At 63.1% G+C, this 21,661-nt stretch overlaps 1 protein-coding gene across 5 annotated transcripts in view; it reads right to left on the bottom strand.

Moving 5' to 3' along the window:
* Positions 1 to 1,371: 1,371 nt before the first annotated feature.
* GSE1 (Gse1 coiled-coil protein) overlaps positions 1,372 to 21,661 on the bottom strand; it is a 387,483-nt gene continuing 367,193 nt past the window's right edge. For 2 of the 5 annotated variants that reach the window (XM_004753868.3, XM_013056954.2), the window contains 13 exons: positions 19,900 to 20,075; positions 19,367 to 19,567; positions 18,713 to 18,904; positions 18,082 to 18,386; positions 17,433 to 17,757; positions 14,580 to 15,193; positions 13,410 to 13,522; positions 12,848 to 13,118; positions 11,371 to 11,484; positions 10,146 to 10,517; positions 8,342 to 8,614; positions 5,582 to 5,685; positions 1,372 to 4,921 (listed from right to left, as the gene is read on the bottom strand). In XM_004753868.3, the coding sequence (XP_004753925.1) occupies positions 4,787 to 4,921; positions 5,582 to 5,685; positions 8,342 to 8,614; positions 10,146 to 10,517; positions 11,371 to 11,484; positions 12,848 to 13,118; positions 13,410 to 13,522; positions 14,580 to 15,193; positions 17,433 to 17,757; positions 18,082 to 18,386; positions 18,713 to 18,904; positions 19,367 to 19,567; positions 19,900 to 20,075 (3,195 nt within the window). In that variant the 3' untranslated portion in view covers positions 1,372 to 4,786. The remainder of the gene's footprint in view (positions 4,922 to 5,581; positions 5,686 to 8,341; positions 8,615 to 10,145; positions 10,518 to 11,370; positions 11,485 to 12,847; positions 13,119 to 13,409; positions 13,523 to 14,579; positions 15,194 to 17,432; positions 17,758 to 18,081; positions 18,387 to 18,712; positions 18,905 to 19,366; positions 19,568 to 19,899; positions 20,076 to 21,661) is intronic. The other 3 variants (XM_013056953.2, XM_004753869.3, XM_004753871.3) reach the window with 3 other exon arrangements.

Below are 21,661 nucleotides of genomic sequence, written 5' to 3'. Positions count from 1 at the left end.
ACTGACCACATGGGGATATGTGGCAGGAAGGGGTGCCCTTTAGACTGACACTGGGGGCGCCTCTCGTCCCTGGGCTACTGCGGGTCAGGGTGTAGCGGATTTTTGTCAGGAGGAAAGGCGGGAACTCCCTGGCTACTTCACGCACAGCCGCCAGCACGAGCAGCACCATAACTGGCCAGACGGGGAAGTTCACGACCAACTGGCCTCCTTCAGTGGAAACAGATGGTCACTGATGTTCCTCACCCTGGGAAGGCGACGCTGCCTTCTCTGAGAGAGATGCTGGGGAAACTAGCCGCAACGGACAAGACCACACCAGATGTCACCTTTGTATTTGGATTCAGAACCCATTTGCTGGTGGCAGGACAACTGGCTCCGGGCTCCTTGGGTTACGCAAAGGGAAAACCGACCCAAACACTGACACGCGAACTGCCTCTGTGAGGGGAGACCCTAGGAGAGCAGCACAAGGAACCCCAGGGAATGAAGGAGTCACGGGGACTGCAGGAGCCAAGGCTGGTGCTGGCGAACCGCTCGGGACTGGGAGATGGGGGCGAAGACCCCGCAGGGCCCTGACCTGTAGGACCGCAGAGCTCTCCGGTTCGTATCAGCTAGAGAAAGGCCTGGGACCAGTGGTCCGGGTTGTGTGAGGCTGGAGTCCAGCTGCGGGGGGGTGGGGGGGATGTCGGGCCCGTAGCGCGGCTCTTGAGGGATGGACAGGGAGACCTGACTGGAGGCAGCAGCGTCTCAACCGAGGGTCTGTTCCCAGGAGAAGCTCTTCTCAGTCGTAGTGGTTGGAATTGCCCTGGAAGTGACCTGACCTTGACAGCGGGAACGATTGTCTATTATAGAGTCCTAGAGGGACGGAAGCGCTGGCGGCCCGCTGGGTGTGTCAGAGGCACCGCCAAGCACGTTCTCCCTCTGGAGTGAGCGCACGGTCGCCTGAGCCTCGGGACAGCTTCCGGGTTTTGCCCTTCAGTGTTCAAAGCCCAGCTACCCTGTTCTGCAGACACGGTTTCTCCGTCCCAGATGGCCGGGCCGCTGTCCCTCTGGAAACGGCTCGGGTCGTTCTTTGAACACCGAAGGGCCAGACTCAAGCACACAGTCCCTGTCATGTAAGAGGATGGTTCTAGAGGGTCGCTTTCCGATGGTGGGACTTGCCTTTCCACCTGGGGACTCTGCCAGAATGAAACCACATGGCATGGAGGAGGGTCCGGGGAACCTCGGGCTCCCCCCACCTGAAACCCTTGTGCTCCTGAAACTGGGCGAAGCCGCTGGCCAGCGGACCTCATGTCTGACGGGGGAGGCTCCGTGGCTGAGCTCTTCTCCCCCACCCGCCACTGTGGCCCTGTCAGAACAAAGATTTTCCTCTTAACGTGATGTAGGAAGATTTTATTTTTTTGGATGTTGTCAGAAATTACAGGAATATATTCATAAATATCTAATTACTACATTCAACAAATAATATTACAATACAGTTAATTCAAACAAGTACACTTAGAACAGGTTTAATTTCACAGCATCTAAACCGCCCCCAGGGTGACCGAGGCTTTCCTCTTCCCTCCCGTGTGCTGGTTCTGCTGCTGTCCCTGAAGCACAGGGCACACGCCAAGTGACAACCAGTTAGCGCGGTCTTCCTCGGGTCAAGGCGGAGATCAGAGTCTCGCTGGATCAGACAGCTGGGACAGACAGACAGACCACGGCGGGCGGGGAGGAAGCCAGAGCTGGCTTCCTCGGGGAGAGAGGGGATGGCTGCTAAGCGGCTAAGGCGCACCTACGGGGACAGGATGGGCTTGTGCTGACCCCTCCCTCTTGTGGGAGATCCTTGGAATTTCCTACTTAAAAACAGCTCGGAGGATCTGGGGGGTGTATGTAGGGTTTTTGAGATTTGGCAGCGTGACTGAGCTACTTGAGGCAAATACCGTTCCTCATACAAACTTGAGATTTGTGTTGTAGTTCTCGGCCGCCGCCCATGTGCGCGCCGTTTCCTATTCCTAGAACTTCCTCAGGGGCGTTCGCTGTTGGACGCTCAACGCCACGTAGGTGCTGAGCCTGTGCTTTCTGCAGGCGAGACCGGGCAGGTCCCATCTCGCCACTTGTCTGGGACAGTGGACCGGGACCCTGTTTTAGGTCCATTTGGCTCTAATTATGCGAAACAGAACATTTCCAAGGGAGGTTCTGTAGCGCCGAGTGGGGGGGGCTCTGGTCTGCTTCTAGTGACCTGACTGCACGTGGAGCCCCACACTGGGACTTCGCGGGGTGCCCTTCCCAACAGACGGCAGGGGCCGCGAGGCGGGAGCTCACGGAACAGGGACGGGCGGCGCAGCCACTCTGGAGCGAGTGTGCTGTGCTGCTCCTAAGCCCCATGTGACCCGGCCTCACAGAAAGCTCCAGAGATCGTGTGCGTGTCAGATTGCACACCTGAACCACAGAGGCTCGGGTGCCGCTGTGCGGCCCGTGTCGTCGAACGACCACGCGGACACTGGCTGGGCGCCAGGTCTTGTGGGACACTGTTTTCTAAAGACGATTCTGAGTCTTCACGCTACCTGACGGGTCCTATTCTGATTGTCTTATTACAGATCAAGAGCGGGAGGCAGGAGGACAGGAGGGCAAGGTGGCGGTTTCCCCCGGAAGGGACAGGGGCAGTGCCGGCTCAGGGACACAGTGTGTGCCTGCGCACCCGGGCCTCTCGGGTGCTGCCTCCCTTTACCCCGGGACCTTGCCCAGTGTGGAGAACCACCGCGCCCCCCGGCTGGTGAAGGGCTGGGCTGGGCTGGACTGGGCTCCCTGTTCGCTCTGGCTGTTGCCCCGCTGAGGAGCGGGCCTTTCTGCTGAGATCGGACTCGCCAGCGGCGGACTGGCAGTAGCGCGCCGACTCGAGACTCCGTACTTGCTTCCCCTGCCTGCTGGCAGCAGCGCTCCCTGCACACGCCTGTCCCCACCTGTGCCACTGCTGCGCTCCCTGTCCTTGCCGGGGAGGAGGCCCCCGGAACAGACCTTCGTTCTCTTCAAGTCGTTTTTGTGGTGAGGAAGGCGCTTGTTGACTGCTGATAATACTGGCGGCACTTCTTGTCTGAGTTTGCTAATAACTGGAAGATTCTTGGCAGACGCACAAAGCAAACGGTGTGGGGACAGATAGAGCAACACAGTGCCATCTGCCAGCAAGCTGTTCCGCACAGCTGAGGTCTGGGGCTGGGGGCGCGGCCGCTGATCACGGCACGGAGCCTTCCTGAAGGTCGGCCAGCCTGTCCCCTGACCCAGGGTGAAGGGGACAGGGGCCATGAGGATTCTTGCCACCGCCCCCACCCCCCGACAGACCAACTGCTGGCTGCGCTGGCCTCTGGCTTGGGCTGGATTCCCTGTCGGAGACTAGACGCTGCCTGAGTGAGCCGTGGTGGGGTTGCGGGGGACACGCTGCTCTGCATGGAGATGGCGGTGCCGCTTCCTGGCTGCTCCTGTGCTCCTGACAGCTCAAGAGAAGTTCAGCTCAGACGTGGCTTACCCTACTTTTAGGCTTTTACAAAGCTTTGCATCTAGATAAAGCTTCTAAAGTTTCTACTTTGCACCTGTTCTCAGACTGCTGTAGGACACCCTACAGGGAGCTGTAGGCTCCCTCCCTGACCGGGCCTTTCAACGGAGCCGCACGCGCACGCAGGGCCCTGCGTGCCCCCGCCTGGGGCCAAGCCCCTCCTCAGCAGCACCAGGTGCTTCTTGCGGCCCGGAGCCAGGCGGGGACAGGAGCAGGAGCAGCACGTGGCTTTCTACCTCACCTTCCCGTGCGACTCAAAATGAAGTGAGCGGTAGGCGCCAGTGGTAAGCTCTTTTACTTTTCTTCTTCTTTAATTTTTAAAAACACTTCAATATTTTAATGTCCTGACCAGCAGCAGTACAAACACTAAAAGCAAGTTTTTTTGCCCAGAAAAATGAAAGCAAAAAAACAAAACCCCCAAACAGGAAAACAAACAAAAATCCCCCCAGACCACATATTAAAAATGGCAGGCTTTTTATAACAATAAACAAAGTAATAAAAACATACAAAACTTTGTTTTTTAATATATATACACAGTACAAGGCTGAAGCACCTTTGACTTTTCTCTCAAAATTTACGTCTGTATGAAAACACAGCCCCGTGCAGGAGCGGCCAGCGGGCGCGAGCGCGTGTGCACGGGGCTCTGCGCGTCCCCGTTCGCCGACGTGCGCTGGAGACGAGCTGTTCCGGGGAGAAGCCTGTGCGTGAGGCTTCAGGACTGCTGCTCTGTGCGCTCCCAGGACCCGCTGCTTCGGAAATTTTGCAGAAAAGTAACACAGATAAGCCCTTTACCGGCGACGCGGCCCACCTTCTTCCCGCTGAAGCGGGTCCCGGTCCTGGGGAGGCGTGAGGCCGAGCGGGGTCTCGGGGCACGCGGCCTGGCCACACCAGGGACGGACGCGCTCCGTCTGACCCAGTCGGGCGCCCGGGGCCGCTGGCGCTGGAGCTTAGTGTTGGTACGGGAGCCTTCGCTTTCAGATCCAGAAAGAATGCCGGGGGAAGGGTGAAACCACCTTCAGGAGAAAGAACTAGGGGCGTCCTAGTTGGTGGCTCGCTGGCGGACAAAGGTGACTCAGCTGCATCGAAGTCAAGGCGAGTCCGTTCTTCTGGAGCCTGGAACCCTTTGCTTCATGCATGGCACATTCTCGTGGTTTTTTTTTTTTTTTAAGCTTCAAACCTCCCAGTGAAAAATATTAAATATTCAAGGTAATAAAATAGATAATATTTCTATACTATAGGTTCGGCCTAGTGCAAGGGAAACCGTCACCTAGGATATCCCTTGAAGTAGCCTCTAGGCCAGTGCATGGCAGGCAACGCAAGGCACTTCCTCAAGTGGTCCAGTTCGGCCTGGAGCCGCTCCCTCTCCGACACGACCTTCTGCTTCTGGCTCCTCAGCTCCTGCACAGGGAGATCCGGGTCAGACGTTCCCTCCGGGGCAGGGGTGGGGGTGCAGCAGGCGTGCTCTGGGGGCCATGGGGGAAGGAGCACCTTCCCGGCTCCAGAAACCACCGCAGCCAGAGCTCTGGCCCCGGTCTCCGGAAGAGCCGGGTCAAGCTCTGCCCCAGCCTTGGCTCCTTGCAAGGGCCCCGCTCACGCTCACCCCTGCGAGTTCAGAACTCCGCCCCGACACGATGGGACTTTTGCTGCTCTGCAGCGGCCCAGATCTGCAGCCCGGCCCCACGGGCCAGGACGGCAGGGAGCAGCTCGTGCTAGTGCCGCGGGCGTGGACAGGGCAGGCAGCAGGGCCGGCTCCGCTCCCGTCCTCAGCAAGCGCCGCAGCGGAGACGCACATGGGTCTGAGCTGCCCCGAGGGGTGCGCACAGCCCCCCCCCCCCCCGCAGCTACAGCTTGGAGCACCGACAGGCTGACACCCCCCCGCCCCCCTCCCCCCACCGCCGACGGTTCTGAGCTGCAGCCTACAGAGCAGCATCCCCTTCACCACTCCGGTGCGCGCTGAACACAGGCTTGGAAGGTGAAACAGCACGGGGTGTGTGAAGACCACCCCGCTCCCCGGCTGCTTTCCAGTCCCCTCCCCGGCGCGTGGGGGCCGGGACTCACCGCCATGCTGTGGGAGAGCTGCTCGGCCGTGAGGCTGAGGCTGTAGTGCTGGGCCTCCAGCCGGCGGCACTGCGTCTGCAGCACCTGCCGCTCCAGGTTTTGCTCTGAAAAGAGAAGACGCGTCAGGATGTTTTCCGGACTCAGGGGCCCCGGGCAGGGCTGCCCTTCTCTCCAGGTGGCCAGACTTGTCCTCCGGACCACAGTGGCCCCTGGCCCTCTCCACCGCACAGGAAATCCAACCCCGTGGGGGGAGGACACAAAGGTCCTAGTGTCAAAAGGCTTATATTAAGACGCACAGGTTAGAAGTCATGAAGGGTAAATTCACGGTCTTAAAATGCAGTTTTCAAAAGAAAGCTTAGATATGAAAGCTTTTAATAAGGTGCTTAAAAAAAAAAAGGCCAGAGTAAACCTAGACAATGCAAGTGATTTTTTTTTTTTTGCAAGTGGTTTTAATTAGGGTGGTCGCTGCCTTTCCCAAAGATCCTGGGCCTGGTTTGAACAGGAGCGACTTCAGACTTGCGGGGACCAATCTACGCCTTCTATGAAGTGTTTCTGCGCTGAAGCCTTTCCTGTTGGTGCAACACAACAGCTCTCCCTGCACAGTCCCTGACCCCTGAACACCAGAGGGGGTCAGGGGCTCCAAGCAGTGTGGAAGGCTGAGCCCCCTACCCGGAGGGCAGCTGTCCTGGTGAGTCCCGCGGTCCTGTGGTGGGCTTGATGGGAACGAGAAGTGACTTTTTTTTTTTTTTTTGGTGGAAGCTTAGTAAGGGCAGTGAAAGGCCAGGAGAGGCTGACTGAGTTACAGAAGCAGGAACAACCGACAACAAATGCAGAGCAGGGAGATGCACTCCTGCCACTTAAGGAGAGCGATGCAAAATATTAAAAGCACTAACGAATTCAGCAAGGAGCAGGCCACGTCAGAAAACACCAAAAGGGAAAAAAACCAAGGCTGTCCCCTCCGCAGGCCTAGGTACCCCATGAACTCTGACGGTCTCCAAGAAGAACCTTTATTTCTTCCCAGCTCATAAACCAGAGAAGAGCCCCGTTAGTGCCGTGCTGTTTGGTAGCTCAGAGGCCAGTCCTAGGCAGGGCAGTGGGACAGAGTAAGAAGTCAAAAAAGAAACTAAATTTGATTTATGGAAGATCTGACCGGCTGTGACCATGTAAGGAATAAGAAAAAACAGAAACTGAAAGTCCATGATAATCCCACTGACGTCTACAACTCAATCTAAGAAAAGGATGTTGTTCACGGCAAAAAAAGGGGTGGGAAATGGTTTAATGCAATTTAATACAATAATCCTAGAGGAAATAGCATTGCTATCAAAAATACTAACTCTCCCCAAATCTGTAAATTCAGTGCAACTGCAAATTCTAACAAGAATTTTCTGCAACAAACAAGGTGACCCTAAAATACACAGGGGGACCCCAAGGGCTGAGAGCAGCAGAGCTGCCAGAGAAGTGGAGGTCCCAGCGTTCTCCGCAGCCAGCGGCAGAGCTAGTGACCCCACAGGGCAGCCCAGGGATGGCCATACAGAGCGGGGTGCCACGGCTTGCCCTGGGCACAGGTGGGGGGTGGAAAACTGTACCCCATAAACCACCAGGGTAATGGGCTACTCAGGGGGAAAGACCAGGCTGAATTTCTGCCTGTCCAGCATGGAAATGAATTCTAGGCCTAACAAAATCAGAGCCTGAAGAACTTCAAAAGACTATGGCCAGAATCATGTCCTCAGGGCAGGGAAGGATTCCCCGCGAGGCACCAAGAACCTAACCCGACCGGACAGACACGCTTCACTCTGACAAAATGCCCCGTAACTGGTTCTGGACACACAGGTTCACTGGGTAACACCATGGACCGAGCGAGCAGTTCAGTTCAAAACGGGGTTCCTCCCGGAGGAGGAAGCGGGCACAGGGGCAGACAGGCTGTTTGGGGCCACACAAGCAGGCATTCCTTTCCTCAGTGCTTTAAAGCGGCTTTTCAAAGGATTTGTAACGATCAGGACATTCCATAATCAAGTGCACAAGAGGGCTTCCCTCCCTGCTCAAAACGAAAACCCCTCTGTGGCTGGTTAAGGCCCGCGTCCGGGAGGCTCTGACCCTGCGTCCCGCTCACCCCGGCCCTTCCACCAAAGTCACAGCACTGCTGCCTCCGAGCCAGACGCCTCTCGAAACAGAGGACCAGAGAAAGGAACCAGCGTGCTAGAAGCACAAGGACAGGACGTAGACCCTGGGACCCCTACCCAGAGCCCCTCACCCCGAAGCACTAGGCCCCAGGAGGAGAGGGGTGCTGCTAAGGCCGAGGGCTCGCCCCCTGCACGAAGCACCAGCCCAGCATGCAGGCCCGGGCAGTGACCAGGCCTCACTATTTAGGGCTCCGCTAAATTCACAAACCTTCCATTTTCAGGACGCTGGCGTGTAGCCACAGTCCGGACCGCCAGGGCATTTAGAAGCGCGGTGGGAGACCGCGAGCACGGAGGGCGTGGCCCAGGTCCGTGCTGTCCCACTGAGTGGTGGCAGCCACTGGTACTTAAGTTCCTCCAGGGACCGTGGCCTCCAGTCTATAAACTGGGGCACCCGCAGAAGCCCAAGGAACGGTTTGGGAAACAGGCGGGGCAGCGGACGAGAATTACGTAGTTGTGCCCCAGGAATGCAGTGTCCGTGCCACCACGCAGAGTCCCCGGTTGGCAGGGAGAGCCACACAGATGGGTCCAGTCCGCTGCCTTTTACCTTCTTTCCCACGGCCCTGGCCCCTCCCCCACGTACCTTCTATGTGTTCCTGGTAAGCCTCGAAGATTGCCTCGATCCCTTGCCACTTGCGCCTGGGGGGTTCGTCCTCCTCCTCCTCTCCGTCGTCTTCGTCCTCCCCCGAGTCCTGGTCCATCTCCTGCGGGAGGGGGCCCTTCCTCCCGGGGGGGGCCTCCTGCCCGTTGTGCTGGGGCGGAGCGAGCCGGCTGGAGGACTGCAGCTCCGGAATGTTGTAGTGGACGGACGCGTCGACTTTGTGGCTCTGCTCGGCAGACAGCACGGCCGCGCTCCCTGCGGGGAGAGAGCAGCTCGTCACGGGCCGCCGGGACTCTGCGCGACGGCGGTACGGAGAGGCCCGTGCCCTCCAGAGGTCGAACGTGGCGACCAAGGGCAAGGTCGGAGAGCCACGACGACCCCAACAGCCGTGTGTCTCCTCCACTCAGTCCTAACGGGCGTGTGGTCTCAGCCACGCCGATCCCTGAGCGACACTGCACCCCGTGTCCTGTCTTAGGAAACGGGGCTTGAACTTGGTCTGCAGCTGGCCCTTGTGGACACTAGTCAGCGCCCTCTCGGGGAGTGTGGTCCTGTAGGCTGCGGGCATACCCCCTGCTGGCTGCTGCCGGGACCGGGTTCGATGAGGCCGGCACTGCCCCGTGGCATGGCCCTGCACGGCCCGGACTGGCAGGACGCGGAAGGCTTTAAGTCCTCAGGAGGGGGTGCCCGGGGGGCACAGCTGTTGGAACGTCCAACTCTTGGATTCAGTTCAGGTTGCAGACGCTGGGCTTCTGGGATGGGGCCCCGTGTGGGGCTCTGTGCAGGGCTGTGCGGGGCTGGGCTTCTCGCTCTCCCTCTCCCCTGACCCTTCCGTGTCACTCTCTGAAGTAAACGAATGCGGGCGCCTGGGAGGCTCTGTTGTTAGGGTCTGCCACAGGCTCAGGTGGTGATCCGGGGTCCTGCTCAGCAGAAAGCCTGCCTCTCCCTCTACCTCTCTCTTTTTAAAAAAAAATAAATCTTTAAAAAAAAAAAAAAACAACAACCCCGAAAAAACGGTCCAGTGTACTGTCAGGAAAGGGTTGGTGTAAAACAAGGCGGGAAAAACGAGTCCCGGGTCCACAGGAAAGCCCGTGACGTCGTGTGTCGAAGAGGACAAGGGTATTTAACCTGGTCACCTAGTCAAAATATTTTCTCCCTGGAAACGGGACTCGTTCAAGTACATCCACAACAAACACCCAGTCGAGAAAACTCCTCCTGACTCTGACCGTGACCACCACCGCCCTTTAGCCCGTTACTTCTCCTGGCTGCTGGCGCACACGGAACGCCACCCTCGTTACCGAAGCCCCGGGCGTTCTCCCTCTGGGCAGTTTCGACCTTTGATTCAGCGAGAACAAGCTGTAGCGACCCCTGTTCTCCCCCCTTTGGGGACTTCCACGAAGCTATCCAAGAGGAGTGCCCGAGTGTCCCACAGAGTACCCTCGGAGGCTGCTGGAAGGAACAGCCGCCAGCCCGGGTGCGCGGGAACGCTGGGAAAGCTCGCGCTACAGGAGGAACAGAGCCTCCCTGTGCCTGAGACCGGCCTTGCGAAAAGCAAGGGCTTCTACAACTCAGAGGACGGCCCTTGCTGACTCTTCCTGAGCTGGGGTCGGCAGGCCAGTGGCAGCAGTGGCACCTGCCAGCCACGGAGCGCTCCCGGCACCTCGTGCACACTGAAGTTTGAGGGCGACCCCCGATGCAGCCCGGTGCTCCAGGAAATCCCGCCGGCCGCTCTGGTGACACGGGAGCGGGAGCGGGACAGGGACAGGGACAGACCAGGCAGCCTCAGTACCTTTATGCTTCTGCAGGGCCTTCTGGGTGGACTGCAGCACAGACTCGTGGAACTGGTGCGCGAACTCCTCCGCCATGAAGGGCTCCCACGGCTTGCTCTTCCCGTTGATGCTGTGGGACAGCGGCACGGGGACGTCCTTGGGCGCGGGGCCGCGGATGTGATGAAGCAGGCTCAGGCTCTTCTTGCCCCCGGAGGCCTCGCTCAGCCTGGCCTTCTCGCCGCTGGGCGCCACTGGCTCCTGGACCCGCGACAGCTCCTGGGGCCGGAGCTGCTCCAGTCTCCCGGGCTCCGTGGCCTTGGCGACGTCAGACAAGGAAGCAGCGACACCCACAGGCTTCTCCGTCTCGAGAGAGGCTTGCTGCGTGGCTGGTTCTTTTGGAGAGAGAAAGCGAGGACAACGGTGAGAGCGGGGAGTGACCGGCCAGGCGCTGACCTCCAGAGCTGAGTGTAATCAAGACCCAGCGCAGAGAACCACGACCCGGGGGGCCGTTCAGCTCGGCGTCCGTGAGTGCGCGTGGTCGGGGCGGGGGCGGGGGGGGGGCTGCGTGCCGCAGCAAGTCCCTCCTTGAATGGTGCCCCGGGAAGGCAGCCGGGAAGAAAGAGAATCTGAAGGAAGCAGCAGGTCGCTTCAAGTCACCCACAAGGGAGATGTTAACGTGCCCCAACCCGGTAAGAGAGACCATGTTAGGATTTGGGAACAGGGCCGGACCACAGAGATTTCCGGTTCCACGGAGCAGCGCAGCGAGATTTGATGGAAGCCGAGAGAGAGAGAGACAGACAGACAGAAGAGGCGTGAAAGCAAGTATCGGAGAGGCCTGCAGGGCAGAACAAGCAAGACGGAGATGCCAGAGAGCGCACCAGCTCGGGGCCGGCAGGAGCCGCGGGGCAGGGGCAGCTGTACCGGGATCTGGGGCTCGGGGCTTCTGAGGCCCAGCCGGGTGGTGTCTGGGACGGCACCAAGCGACCGCGGACGGCCCCTCGGAAGCCGGGACCCTCCCCGTCAGCCCCCGGCCCTGCCGTCCTGCTGTCCTGCTCTGTCCCGAGGACAGCCTGCCCAGCTGTGCGGGCAGCTTGTGAAAGAGCGAGATGGAGAGAAACACCTGCTTCCGGGAGGAAAGATTCCTGACGAAGAAGACCTTGAGGGGTCGCCTGACCTTGGGCAGCCCTCGGGACAGTCCCAGGCGGCCGCGGAGGAAGGGGCTGTCCTGCCCGCCCTGGGCCTTACCGCTCAGGGAGACAGCAGGACTGTCCCTCGGAGAGCTCCTGAGTGGGTCTGCCACTGCTGCGGACAGTGCCTTCTGCTTCATGGCACGGAGCATTTCAACAAGTTTCTCTTTGTCTATGAGAAAAGCAGCCTGAGATTAACACCACAGGTGGGTCGCTGGGGAGCAGGCTGCTCGCCCGGGCCCTGGCTGGCAGGCGCGAGCCCTTCAAAGCAGGAGCAAGAAGCGAGCACCGAGGGACAGGCTGTGTTGGAAGGAGGAAGCCTGTCTTTCAGAGCGAGCCCAGATTCCGCTCAGCTCTTCCTGCAGAGCCTTCCGGACCCGCCGCGGAGACGACGACGTGTGCACAGCAAAGGAACGACGCCCCACGCGGCGTTCGTGTTTAAGGCTCCCGCGCACGAGCGGCGGCCTGGGAAGTACAGGCTCCAGGCGCATCCTCTACCCCCCGTGCCCGGCCTGTGAGCATATGTCCCCGGGTGGCTGCCGTTGACCGAAACGGGCCGGACCTGCCATGACGCCCGGTGTGGCGAGTTCCCCTGGCGGTGGCCCTCGTTCCTGACCCTGAGTGCCTGCGTCACTGTGGCTTCCTCTAGGGCTTAAGTCAGGCACAAAGACGCTGGTTACAGACCGACCATGACTCTTCCTGGGCCCCGGCGCGGGCGACCAACACGTCCCTGCCTCATGGGCGCACGGGTCCCACTAGACCGGCTTTAGGCCGAAGGCGAACGAATTAGCCCGTGAAGGCCGCCAGTGGAGCAAGCCCGGGACCGGTCAGCGCTCCTGCCTTCATCCGAATTCCTTTCAGAGAGAAGCGACCGCCTCGGTGTCTGCAAGCTGCATGTGGAAGTGTGCACGGAGCACCCAGACCGGCCGAGTCCGCACCCGAACGCAGATACTACATGAGCGTGCGGAGCGCACGGAAGAGCGGGACGCCAGACACACTAGGAGCGCGCCAGTCCCGCGCCACTCCTGCCCCACGGCTCCTGCCCCAAGACGCGCCCCGGGCGCGGCCCCAGTGGCCTCACGGCCCCAGAAGCACCTGCCAGGGCAAGCTCAGCCACCCCGGGGCCTCCTGCCGTGGCAACACAAAGCGCCCTGGGCCACGCCGGCCCCAAGAGGAAAGTGGCCACGGCAGAAAGGTGTGACACGCCCCTGTACCCAGGGGTCGCTCCGCTTGCTGCGCAGGTGCCGAGAGGTCTGACAAGCGACAAGAGTAGCAGAAACAGAGGCCACCGAAGCGACGAGAGAAATGCGCTCCAAGGAGGGGGACTTGCATTTGGAACGGAGAGAAAGTTGATGCCAGAGAGACACAGAGGCAGGCCTGTGACAGCAAAGCGGCTGCCTCGCGGGGGGCCGACGGAGCGAAGAGAGCCCCGGATGAAGCGCCTTCCGATCCCACCGGGAGCCCACGGCCCTGCCTCTCCAGAAGCCCGTGGCCGTGGAGCGACCCCAGCCCGCGAGACCCGCACTGGGCCGTACCTTTCCTCTTCTCAGCGCTGATGTGGGTCAGGTTGAAGATAGTCAGGAACTGCTTCTTCTCTTCGAAGTTGGGGCTGTTGTTCATCTCGTCGGGGCTGTAGCGGGTGGACAGCGCCAGCCTCGGGGAGGGCGTCTGCCGCTTGTTCTGCATCATCGGGGGCGACGGGCTTCTCTCCCTCAGCATCCGCCGCCGCTTCCTCCGCTTCTGGGTCAGCAGTTCCTCCTTCTGCTGTTGGGTGGTCAAGCCAAAAAGTTGCAAAAACTCTAGCTTCTAGATTGGGAAAGAGAACAAATGAGTTTGAAACCTCGGGCAGTGGCATGCTTCCACGGTCCCAGGGGCCCCTCCTCAGGTCCGTGCAGCCCGTGTGCCGTGGCCCACAGAGCAGGACCCCGACGGCGAGCACATCCAGACAGCGGCCACCAGCAGAAGAGAGGCGCGCAGGGAGTCCCAGCAAGGGCGGGGCTGCCCGGGACAGCGGGACGGAAGCCAGGACGCAGGCGCTGATGGGGGCACCGAGAGCCCAACCTACAGCCCCAGGCAGCAGGGACCAGGTTCCAGTACCTCGGAGGATGTGTCCAGCTTGAGCGGTGGCTGCTCAGCCACACAGCGGAGGTGGGCCCTGACCTCCTCCTCGTCGCTCTCGTCATAGGAGTCATCTAGGTCGTAGTAGTACCCTGGGGGCGAGAATGATTTATTTGGCTGGGCAAGGGGCCTCATCCTCCAGTGGGGCACACATGGGGCCCCCTGAGTTGCGTACAGATGCTTCTGTCAGACCAGGCCCGGCCAGCCTCTCTAAGCACCCTGAAGCCCAGACTCCTGTCAGCCCCGGTGGAGATGTGCACTAACTCCCAGTCCTAGGGTTTTCGTGCTGGACAGGGACAGTGGCTGGGCTGGGCCATGGAGGCCGCAGGAGGCAGATGCTGGGTTTCCTCTGGACCCCAAGTGACCAGGCTGAGACAGCCCGAAAGGACAGTGCTCTCTCTGCAGGGAGTCCTTCGTCCCACAGGCCTGGGCTGTGTCCATGGCAACACAAGGCTGTGTGTGCACACCCACCCCCTCCCTCTGTGGCCATCTGGGTCCCTTACCCAGGAGGGGACAGGCGCACTCAGGTCCCTAAGGCATGGAGCACGCACAAAAACTCCGATGCAGAGGACCACAGAACCCCTGCACCAAGGGCACCAGAGTAGCCCCTCTTCCTTCCTCACGAGGCAAGTGGAGATGAACAATACTTGTCGGCCCTGAATCTGGCCTAGAGCAACCTGGGAAGACCTGGCCTTGGCCGCAGCTCCCGGCTGAGAGACTGAGTTCAACAGGAGAAAAGCTTTGTGCTGGGGCAGCCCCCGGGGCCTTGCCCCACGCCCAACCCTCCCAAAGGATGACAGCCCCCACGAGGAGCCCCCACGGGGCCCAGGCCTGTTCTCTCAACAGCCTCCTGCCCTGTCATGCTACACTATTAGTATGTAAAACCACCTTATTAGCTCTGGTCGTCACTTATCCGTCGTGCCTGTCTGTGGATCCTTCCTTCCAGAGAGCTCGGTTTGGCTTTTTGGCCGATCTGCGCTGTAGCAAGACCGGCAGGGACCCCAGGTCCGTCTCCCCAGCAGAGTCAGAGAGCGACATAGGAGCCAGCGAACCTGCTCCCTGAGCGGCTGGCAGCCCGGCCCGGGGGGGGCTCTGGCACCACTGTCCCCCACCCCCGCCCCAGGAAGTTCGAGAGCCGGGGAGCCGCACCTTTCTCCTGGGCCTCTCGCCGCCGGCGCTCCTCCAGGTCCAGCTTGCTGACCAGCCGCCGCCGCTGCTGCAGGAGCTCGTCGTAGATGTAGGCCGGGTCGGGGCCCCGTGGCGCGGGCGGCCGGTAGGGCGAGCCCGGCTTCAGCGGCCCGGCCAGCTCGGCAAAGGGGGCGGGCTGAGGGAGGGCGGCCCGCTGCTGGCCCAGGAGGGTCTGGGTGGACTTCTCGAGCTCGGCCAGGAAGGGCCCGGGCCCGTGAGGAAAGGCCTGGTGCTCCAGGCCCCCTGCCTCCCTCGGGGGTGGCTGGTACTTGTCCAGGGGGGCGGCCTCGCGCTTCCGGGGCCCCTCCTCCGCCTTCTCCTGGCAGTAGACGCGCTCCACCTTCACCAGCGGGACGGCGGCCTGGCGGCTGGGCTCGAACGGGGCGGGGTGGCCGTGCAGAGAGTGGCTCTCCGGGGCCCGCCGCGGCTCCAGGCTGCTGTCCATCAGCGACACCGGGTTCCAGAGGCCCGCGGGCACAGAGTGGTGCTGGGGCTTGGGCGAGATGAGCGGCGGGGGCCCGCCAAAGTGCTGCGGGGGGTCTCGGCTGCCCGGCTCTGGGCGGTTTGGTCCCGGCCTGGGGAAGGAGCAGAGCAGGCCGTTGGTCACGACAGCAGCCGCCCGGGCACGCGGAGCTGGAGGGGCGCCCAGGCCGCCGCCTCTGAGACCCCTTCACAGGCTGCTGCCCGGGGACCCCAGCTCGCCTGCCACAGCTGGAGGCGTCGACTTCTGAGAGAACACGGAAGCTCGGAGGTGACCGCTGCTTGCGGACAGAGACGGTCTCGGCCGGACCCGCTTCTGCTCTGACCCCTCCCCCACAACCTCGCACACAGCGAGCTCTGTACGAGGACAGACCTTTGCTCCCCGACGGAGAGGACAAGGCTCTGACGGCAGAAGTGTGTCCTTGTCACTGGCACCTCCGCGTGTGCCAAGCAGTGGACAGCCTTTCCAGGGCCGCTCACCTCTCTCCCAGGGTCTGCCCAGCCAGTGGGCTGGGGACACCTGCTTCTGGTGGCAGTCACAGCTAGGGTGGCTCTGTGCTCTTGCCGAACCCCAGTGGTTCCCATCGGAACAGCAGGTCCCTGATCCTGGGCTCAGTGGGCGCCTTTGGCTTGGGTACCAGGATGAGCCCCACGCTGGGCTCCCTGCTCTGCGGAGTCTGCTTCTCCCTCCCCTCCCCCCTCTCCTCCCAAAGAAACAGTTTTGGGAGGGGGAGAAGGCCAACAACCCCACGTGGCCCCAAGGCAGCAGCTACACCAAAGAGTCCCCACGGAGCCAAGCCACTTGGTGGGCTGCAGCGCTGCAGTGGGAGCCGCCCACTGGGTAAGTCGCTTCGCCTCTATCACAGCTTCCAGAGTCCCCCCCTGCCTGGCCGGGGGGCAGGCACTGAACCACAGCCACGAAATTACTCCCAAAGGCAGGTTGGGAGAACGCCCCCGAAGGCTCTTGCACTGCTGAGCAGCAGAGACAAAAGGCCACTGTATCAAGAAGCCACAGGTCCTTAAGTAAATGGCCAAAAAGCGAAAGCAGTCAGCAGAGTAAGTACGTCCTGCACCGCAGCCGAGCACGGAGTGGTTTTCTAGCTTGGAACACGCGGGCCCGTCAGAGGTCAGGTTCACGCTGCTGTGTGGCCAAGCGCGCAGCCGGCTGCTGTGGGGACCACGGAGGCCGGGAGAGGGCGGCTGGGGGCCAGATTCCGCCCCCCACCCCAGTGCCCCGGCCCACCTGAGGCTGCTACATCCCGAGGCAGAGGCTGCCCCTACTGGTGACAGTGGTACCAGGGCTCCTTAGGCCTTGGGCAGAGAAGACTCCGGCAGAGCCAGAATACCCAGACTTCATCAGGCCAGCGGGCTGTGCCGGCTGCTCTCCCAGGCCCCGGGCGTGAGATGGGAGGAGCTCACAGGCAGACACGACCTCGCCTCCGAGAGGCCTCCGAGAAGCAGAGGAACGGCCAGCAGCAGAGACGCCCTCGCTGCGGCCACGGTGGGCAGTGCCGCCTGCCCGCGTGGGGACACCAGCTCACAGCACATCAGCCAAGCGAATCCCTGCTGTTGCCCTACTCAGCGGATGCCGCTCAGGGCTGCGGACCAGGCCAGCAGCGCCCGGGGCAGTTGGCCAAAGGCTAAAGCAAAGAGGCGACGAGCACGTGGACATTGGAAAAGCCTCCACCAGGCAGCATCCCAGACACTGAGACCTTCCTGCCTGGCTCCCCTTGTGCACAACTGGGGAAACTGAGGCCAGCATCCCCTGTCCCTGAGACATGGCCAGGCAGAGAGGGATGGACGGTGGGGTAGGGACGCTCTAGGTGACAGCCCGACCACCAGGTGGCAGTGGGGAGGCTCGGGCACAGCTCTAAGTGGAGGCCGGGGCCCAAGGACAGGCACAAAGGCCTCCCGGGGGATCCCAGGACGGGGCTGGGAAACGGGTATTATTGCAGCAGCAATAAACTTAATTTTCTATTTGAACGAAAATTAAACGTAGTCCCCTCTCTTATTAAAGAAGCGTTTCGGCTTGAAAGCAGAGGCCCACAGCGAGAGCCGGTGTAAGGATCTCCCACCCCGTCCAGGCGCCTCGACTGTCCCTGTGCGGACGCAGCCAGGCTGTGCGGGAAGGCCCTGGCTCTGCCGGCGCCGTCACCGAGGGACCAGCACCTCTGTGGGCCTCACTGGTCAGAGGCAGAGCCCGTGGTAGCAAGTGAAAGCACTCAGGAGGCGGTGCAAACCGCAGGCGCCCCAGCAATGCTGGCTGGCTCGGAGCCAATCCCAGTGTGAAGCCCCCCTCCCTCCCAGGCCGCCCCCCGCCCCGCCGAGCCCCACCTGGCACTGTCCGGCCTGTGCTCCGCCTCCGTGGGCACCGGGGGCCGGCCCATGTCCAGGTGCTGCTCCAGCACCTGCTGCCGGAACTCCGACACCTGCGACTGCCGGTCCTCCTTCTCCTGCCGCAGCCGCCGCTGCCGCGCCAGCCACTTCTCCTCCTCGTTGGTGCGCTGGATGAGCAGGGCCGTGGCGGCGCTGCTGCCCGGCAGCGAGAAGATGCTGTGGTTGGACAGGAGGCCGGGCACGGCGTGATGCGCGGCGGGCGCGGGGTGCAGGGGGTGCTGCACGGGCTTCGGGGCCTGCAGGCCGGCCTCCTTCAGCTTCTCTGTGGGGACAGACCGCCGCCGCCGGACCTCAGCGCCCCAGCCCGGCCCACGCGCCCCCTCCTCCCCCGCGGCCGCCTGCCCCCAGGGGCCCCAGGGAGCACACGGGGTTCCCCGTGGTCCCGCCAGCCGGTCAACAAGCCGGCGCGAAGTCTGACCGCAACGCGCTCCCGGTGAAACGAGGGATGTTTAAGGCAAAGGGAAAAAAACACTCAAAACTCTTCCCTCCCTTCCTAAAGCACTCGCTGTCCTTGGCCATCGTGCGCCGCGGCCTTGGTGGACCCACTGTCCCCACTCCCGGCCACGGCCGCCGGGCCCCGCGGTACCTGGGCGCGTCGGGGTCAGCTGCTCCGAGGGCTTGCCGCGCTCCTCGCCGGCGTGGCCCCGCAGCCCGTGCAGCTCGGCCACGGGCAGGAAGGCCGGCTCCAGCGCCTTGGCGGCCAGCAGCTCCTTCTCGCGGGCCCGCTGCTCCCGCTGGCGCTCCAGCTCCCGCTCGCGCTCCTTCTCCCGCTCCCGCTCCAGTTCCTTCTCCCGCTCCCGCTCCTTCTCCCGCTCCCGCTCGCGCTCCTTCTCCCGCTCGCGATCCGCTTCCCGCTCCCGCTCGCGCCTCAGCTCCTCGTCCAGCTGGAGCCTGCGGGCGAGGGGAAGGAGGTGCTGACGGCCGCTGCGCTGCTGCCGGGGGGACCAGCACCGTCACTGGCACCGCGACAGCAGACACGCAGGCCTCCGCGTGGACTAAGTCACCGAGAAACTCCGAGTCCCCCCGACCGAAAGCCGCACACCTGCTCCCCGAGCCTCTCCCGCACGCTCGCGCCAGGAGGCCGGCGACGGGACACGGGGCTCCCGGGCACCGGCCGTGCCCCCCCTCCCAAGTGAGCAGACTGAGGCCACGGGGGCCACCCTGGCCCCGCGCCGCACCCCGTGAGCAGGGACACCCCAGCCCAGGACGCGGCTTACCTCTCGGCGCTGAGGCTGGACATCCGCTCCGAGTGCAGCGCAGCCAAGGACGAGTGGGAGAGCTCAGGGGGGTAGCGGACCCCGGAGAGGTGGAGGTGCATGGCCGACGGGTGCAGGGGCGGCAGGGAGCCGGGGGTGGGGATGGGGTAGAAGGGGGACCGCAGGGCTGACAAGCAGTACGAGTCATCCATCCTGTGTGGAGAAGATTGGGCCCAGTGAGACCCAAAGGGGAAGACACCATGGCCAGGCCCCTCCAAAGGTGCCGCGCAACCAGGGCAGAAAGGCGGGGAGCTGCCACCAAGGGCCTGCGGACAGAGGCCACCCCACAGCCAGCCCCCAAACCCAGCCAGGACGCTTTCAGGCTTGACCGCAGGCGCCCTGGGAGCAGCAGCCCACACGGTCCACAGACGCGTCAGGCCAGGACCGGCAGGGCCCCCGCACAGGGCAGAGGCGGGGACATGCTTCCCCCGGGGCTTCCCAGTGACGCAGCCCAATAGATGGCCGCTGCGGGAGCGGCAGTACGGACGCCGGCGGGGGTGGGGGACGGGGCTCCGCCAGGGGTGAACCCCCAACGGCTAACTTGGAAGGCCGGGGGCTGCTCGAGGCACGGAGCCTGGCCCCAGAACGTCACGCTGACTCGGGGGGGGGCCTCACCTGAAGGCCGGGTGGGGGAATGGGTGCGGGGCCAGGTAGCTGGGGTGGTAGTAGGCGGCGGCGGCGGCGGCGGGGTCCAGGCCGAGCGGAGGCAGCGAGGACATGCGCAGGTCCTCGGTGGTGTGGTAGGGCCGGAAGCTCCTCAGGTAGTCTTCGGTCACGGTGCTCGGGGGCACCACGTGGTGCACAGGCCGCTGCAGGCTGCGGTGGGCACGGACGGACGTGGGAAGGACTGCGGTGAGCAGAACTCCCGCATGGGCCGGCAACGGGCCAGTCTCCCCCACCCCCCCCAAGTGCCCCCCACCCCCAGCATGGAGGGGCTCTGGGGACAGGGGACTTGCAGAAACAAGAGGTGGGCCACGACGGCTCCTCAGGCCCCCCGCAGCCCGGAGGCACCCCTGGCTCCAAGAGCCCCGACCGGCGGCTTAGGCAGTGGGAAGAGCCACCCAGCACCGGACCCCCTGGCACAGGCGCCCCCACTCCCCACCGGACGCCCCGGCACACGTGCCCCCACTCCCGACCTGCAGACTTACTTGAGCGGTGGGAAGCGTGAGTCCTGCACCACAGAGCTGGGGGAGATGCCGAAAGGGTAAGGGGTGCTGAGCAGGTGTGAGGGGATGGCTGGGCCCCCCGCCTTCTCCTGGGGCAGCGGGGGCTCCACGATGAGGCGCTCCCGCCCACTGCTGCTGCCCCGAGAGCCGGTGTCCTGCTGGGGGACAGAGAGCACCGGGTCAGGCCCAGGGTGCAGGGCAGGGGCCTCCTCCAGACCCAGGGAGGCTTGTGCTTTGGGGCTTCTAAGATGCGCTTTCCTAACGGGTTTCCACCCCATCCCCGGGGGCACGTGGGAGGCAGTCCCCCCACTTCCGGGAGGACACGGGTTCTCGTGGCAGGAGGGCTGCGTGGAAACCCATCTCGTTGCAGGGGCCATGAATGCAAGTGCCCGTGAGCAGACGCGGCCCGGAGTGGAGCCCCCCCTCGCCCTTCCCACGGGGTCCCCAGCGCGGGGAGGTTGGTGTTGTGGCAGCAGGCGCAGGAAGTGAGCTCCGCTCTGCAGCAGGGAGCAGCGAAGCCAGTCGGGCCCCCCACCATCCACGGATCACGGAGCAGGCACAGGCGACCCCCAGGGGCCGGAGCGGCAGCTGTGCTGACAGCTGCCTGCGCGCATCACAGACACCTCGGCCCCCTGGCACCCGCGGAGTCGCAGCCGAGAAGCTGGCACGGCCCCCGGGCAGAATGCGCTGGTCTCAGCCTGCTGCCAACCCCCAGGGGTGGTCCTGGCACCGGCCACAGCAGGCAGCTGTGGGACCCTGACTGGCCGGACCCGTCTGGGGCCACCTTTGCACACACGGTTGGTGGGCTGGGGCCCAGCGGGGAGGGAGACCCTGGGAAACCGGAGGAGGGGCTTGCTCAAGGCGGGAGGGGGAAGAAGAGCCCCGACCAAGGCCAAGGGCAGAGCCTGCCATGTGTGGCCACTGGAGGGTCCAGCCCCGGGGACGCACACCACCCACAGTCGTGACTGCTCTTGTCATGCCCGCGGCTGAAGGGAGCCGAGCAGCCAGCCTTAGGACATCCACGGCAGTCGGGGGCTCCTGACGCTGGTTCAGAATCTTCTGGATTCTGGAGCAGCTGGAGGCAGGGGAGGAACCTCCACCATCACAACAGCCCTTCCCAGCCCAAGCGAGGTCACTGCCAGCCCAGGCCTGACCTCAGCCATGGGGGTTCTGAGGCCATGGCTACGGGCGTCCCCAGGCCCCAGCAGCTTCTCGACCAGGCCCTTCCTTCTCCTGGCTGGACCGCCCCCCACCCCGCCCCTGCCCCCAGGTCCGGCTGCCCACAATGAGTGGAGAGCAAACCAGGGCCACAGGAAAGCATGGGGCACTCGGGGGGTCAAACCCGGCTTGTCCACCCCGAATCCACGGTGTTCCCACCAGGTCACAGAACACCAAGCACCCCTTGAAGACAAGGGGGGACTACGACTCTTGGACGGTCTACTCCGGGCGGCCCAGGCTGAGGAACACCGGACATGTGGCGGCTGAGCCCGGTCCCCGGAGGAGATGCCCTGCTCCCTACTCGTCACCCCACGTTCCAGGCTCTGCCGGGTCCAAGGCCGCCCGGCAAGGCTGGGAGGAGGGGGGACAGCAGAGCTGCTGCGGCCACACCCGACCCCCCCACTACCCCAGCAGCAGCCACAGGCCAGTGGACCAGGCAGGGTGGGCCGTGGGGGCAGCCGGAGGGCCTGGCCGGTGCCGCCGCCGCGCCCTCCCCAGCCTTCCAGGAGACACATCGGTGACAATT

The sequence above is a fragment of the Mustela putorius genome, unplaced genomic scaffold, assembly GCF_011764305.1.
Source record: "Mustela putorius furo isolate JIRA1106 unplaced genomic scaffold, ASM1176430v1.1 tig00000174_pilon_pilon_pilon, whole genome shotgun sequence".
NCBI classification, from domain to species: domain Eukaryota; kingdom Metazoa; phylum Chordata; class Mammalia; order Carnivora; family Mustelidae; genus Mustela; species Mustela putorius.
This window is presented reverse-complemented; position numbering and strand designations above follow the sequence as displayed.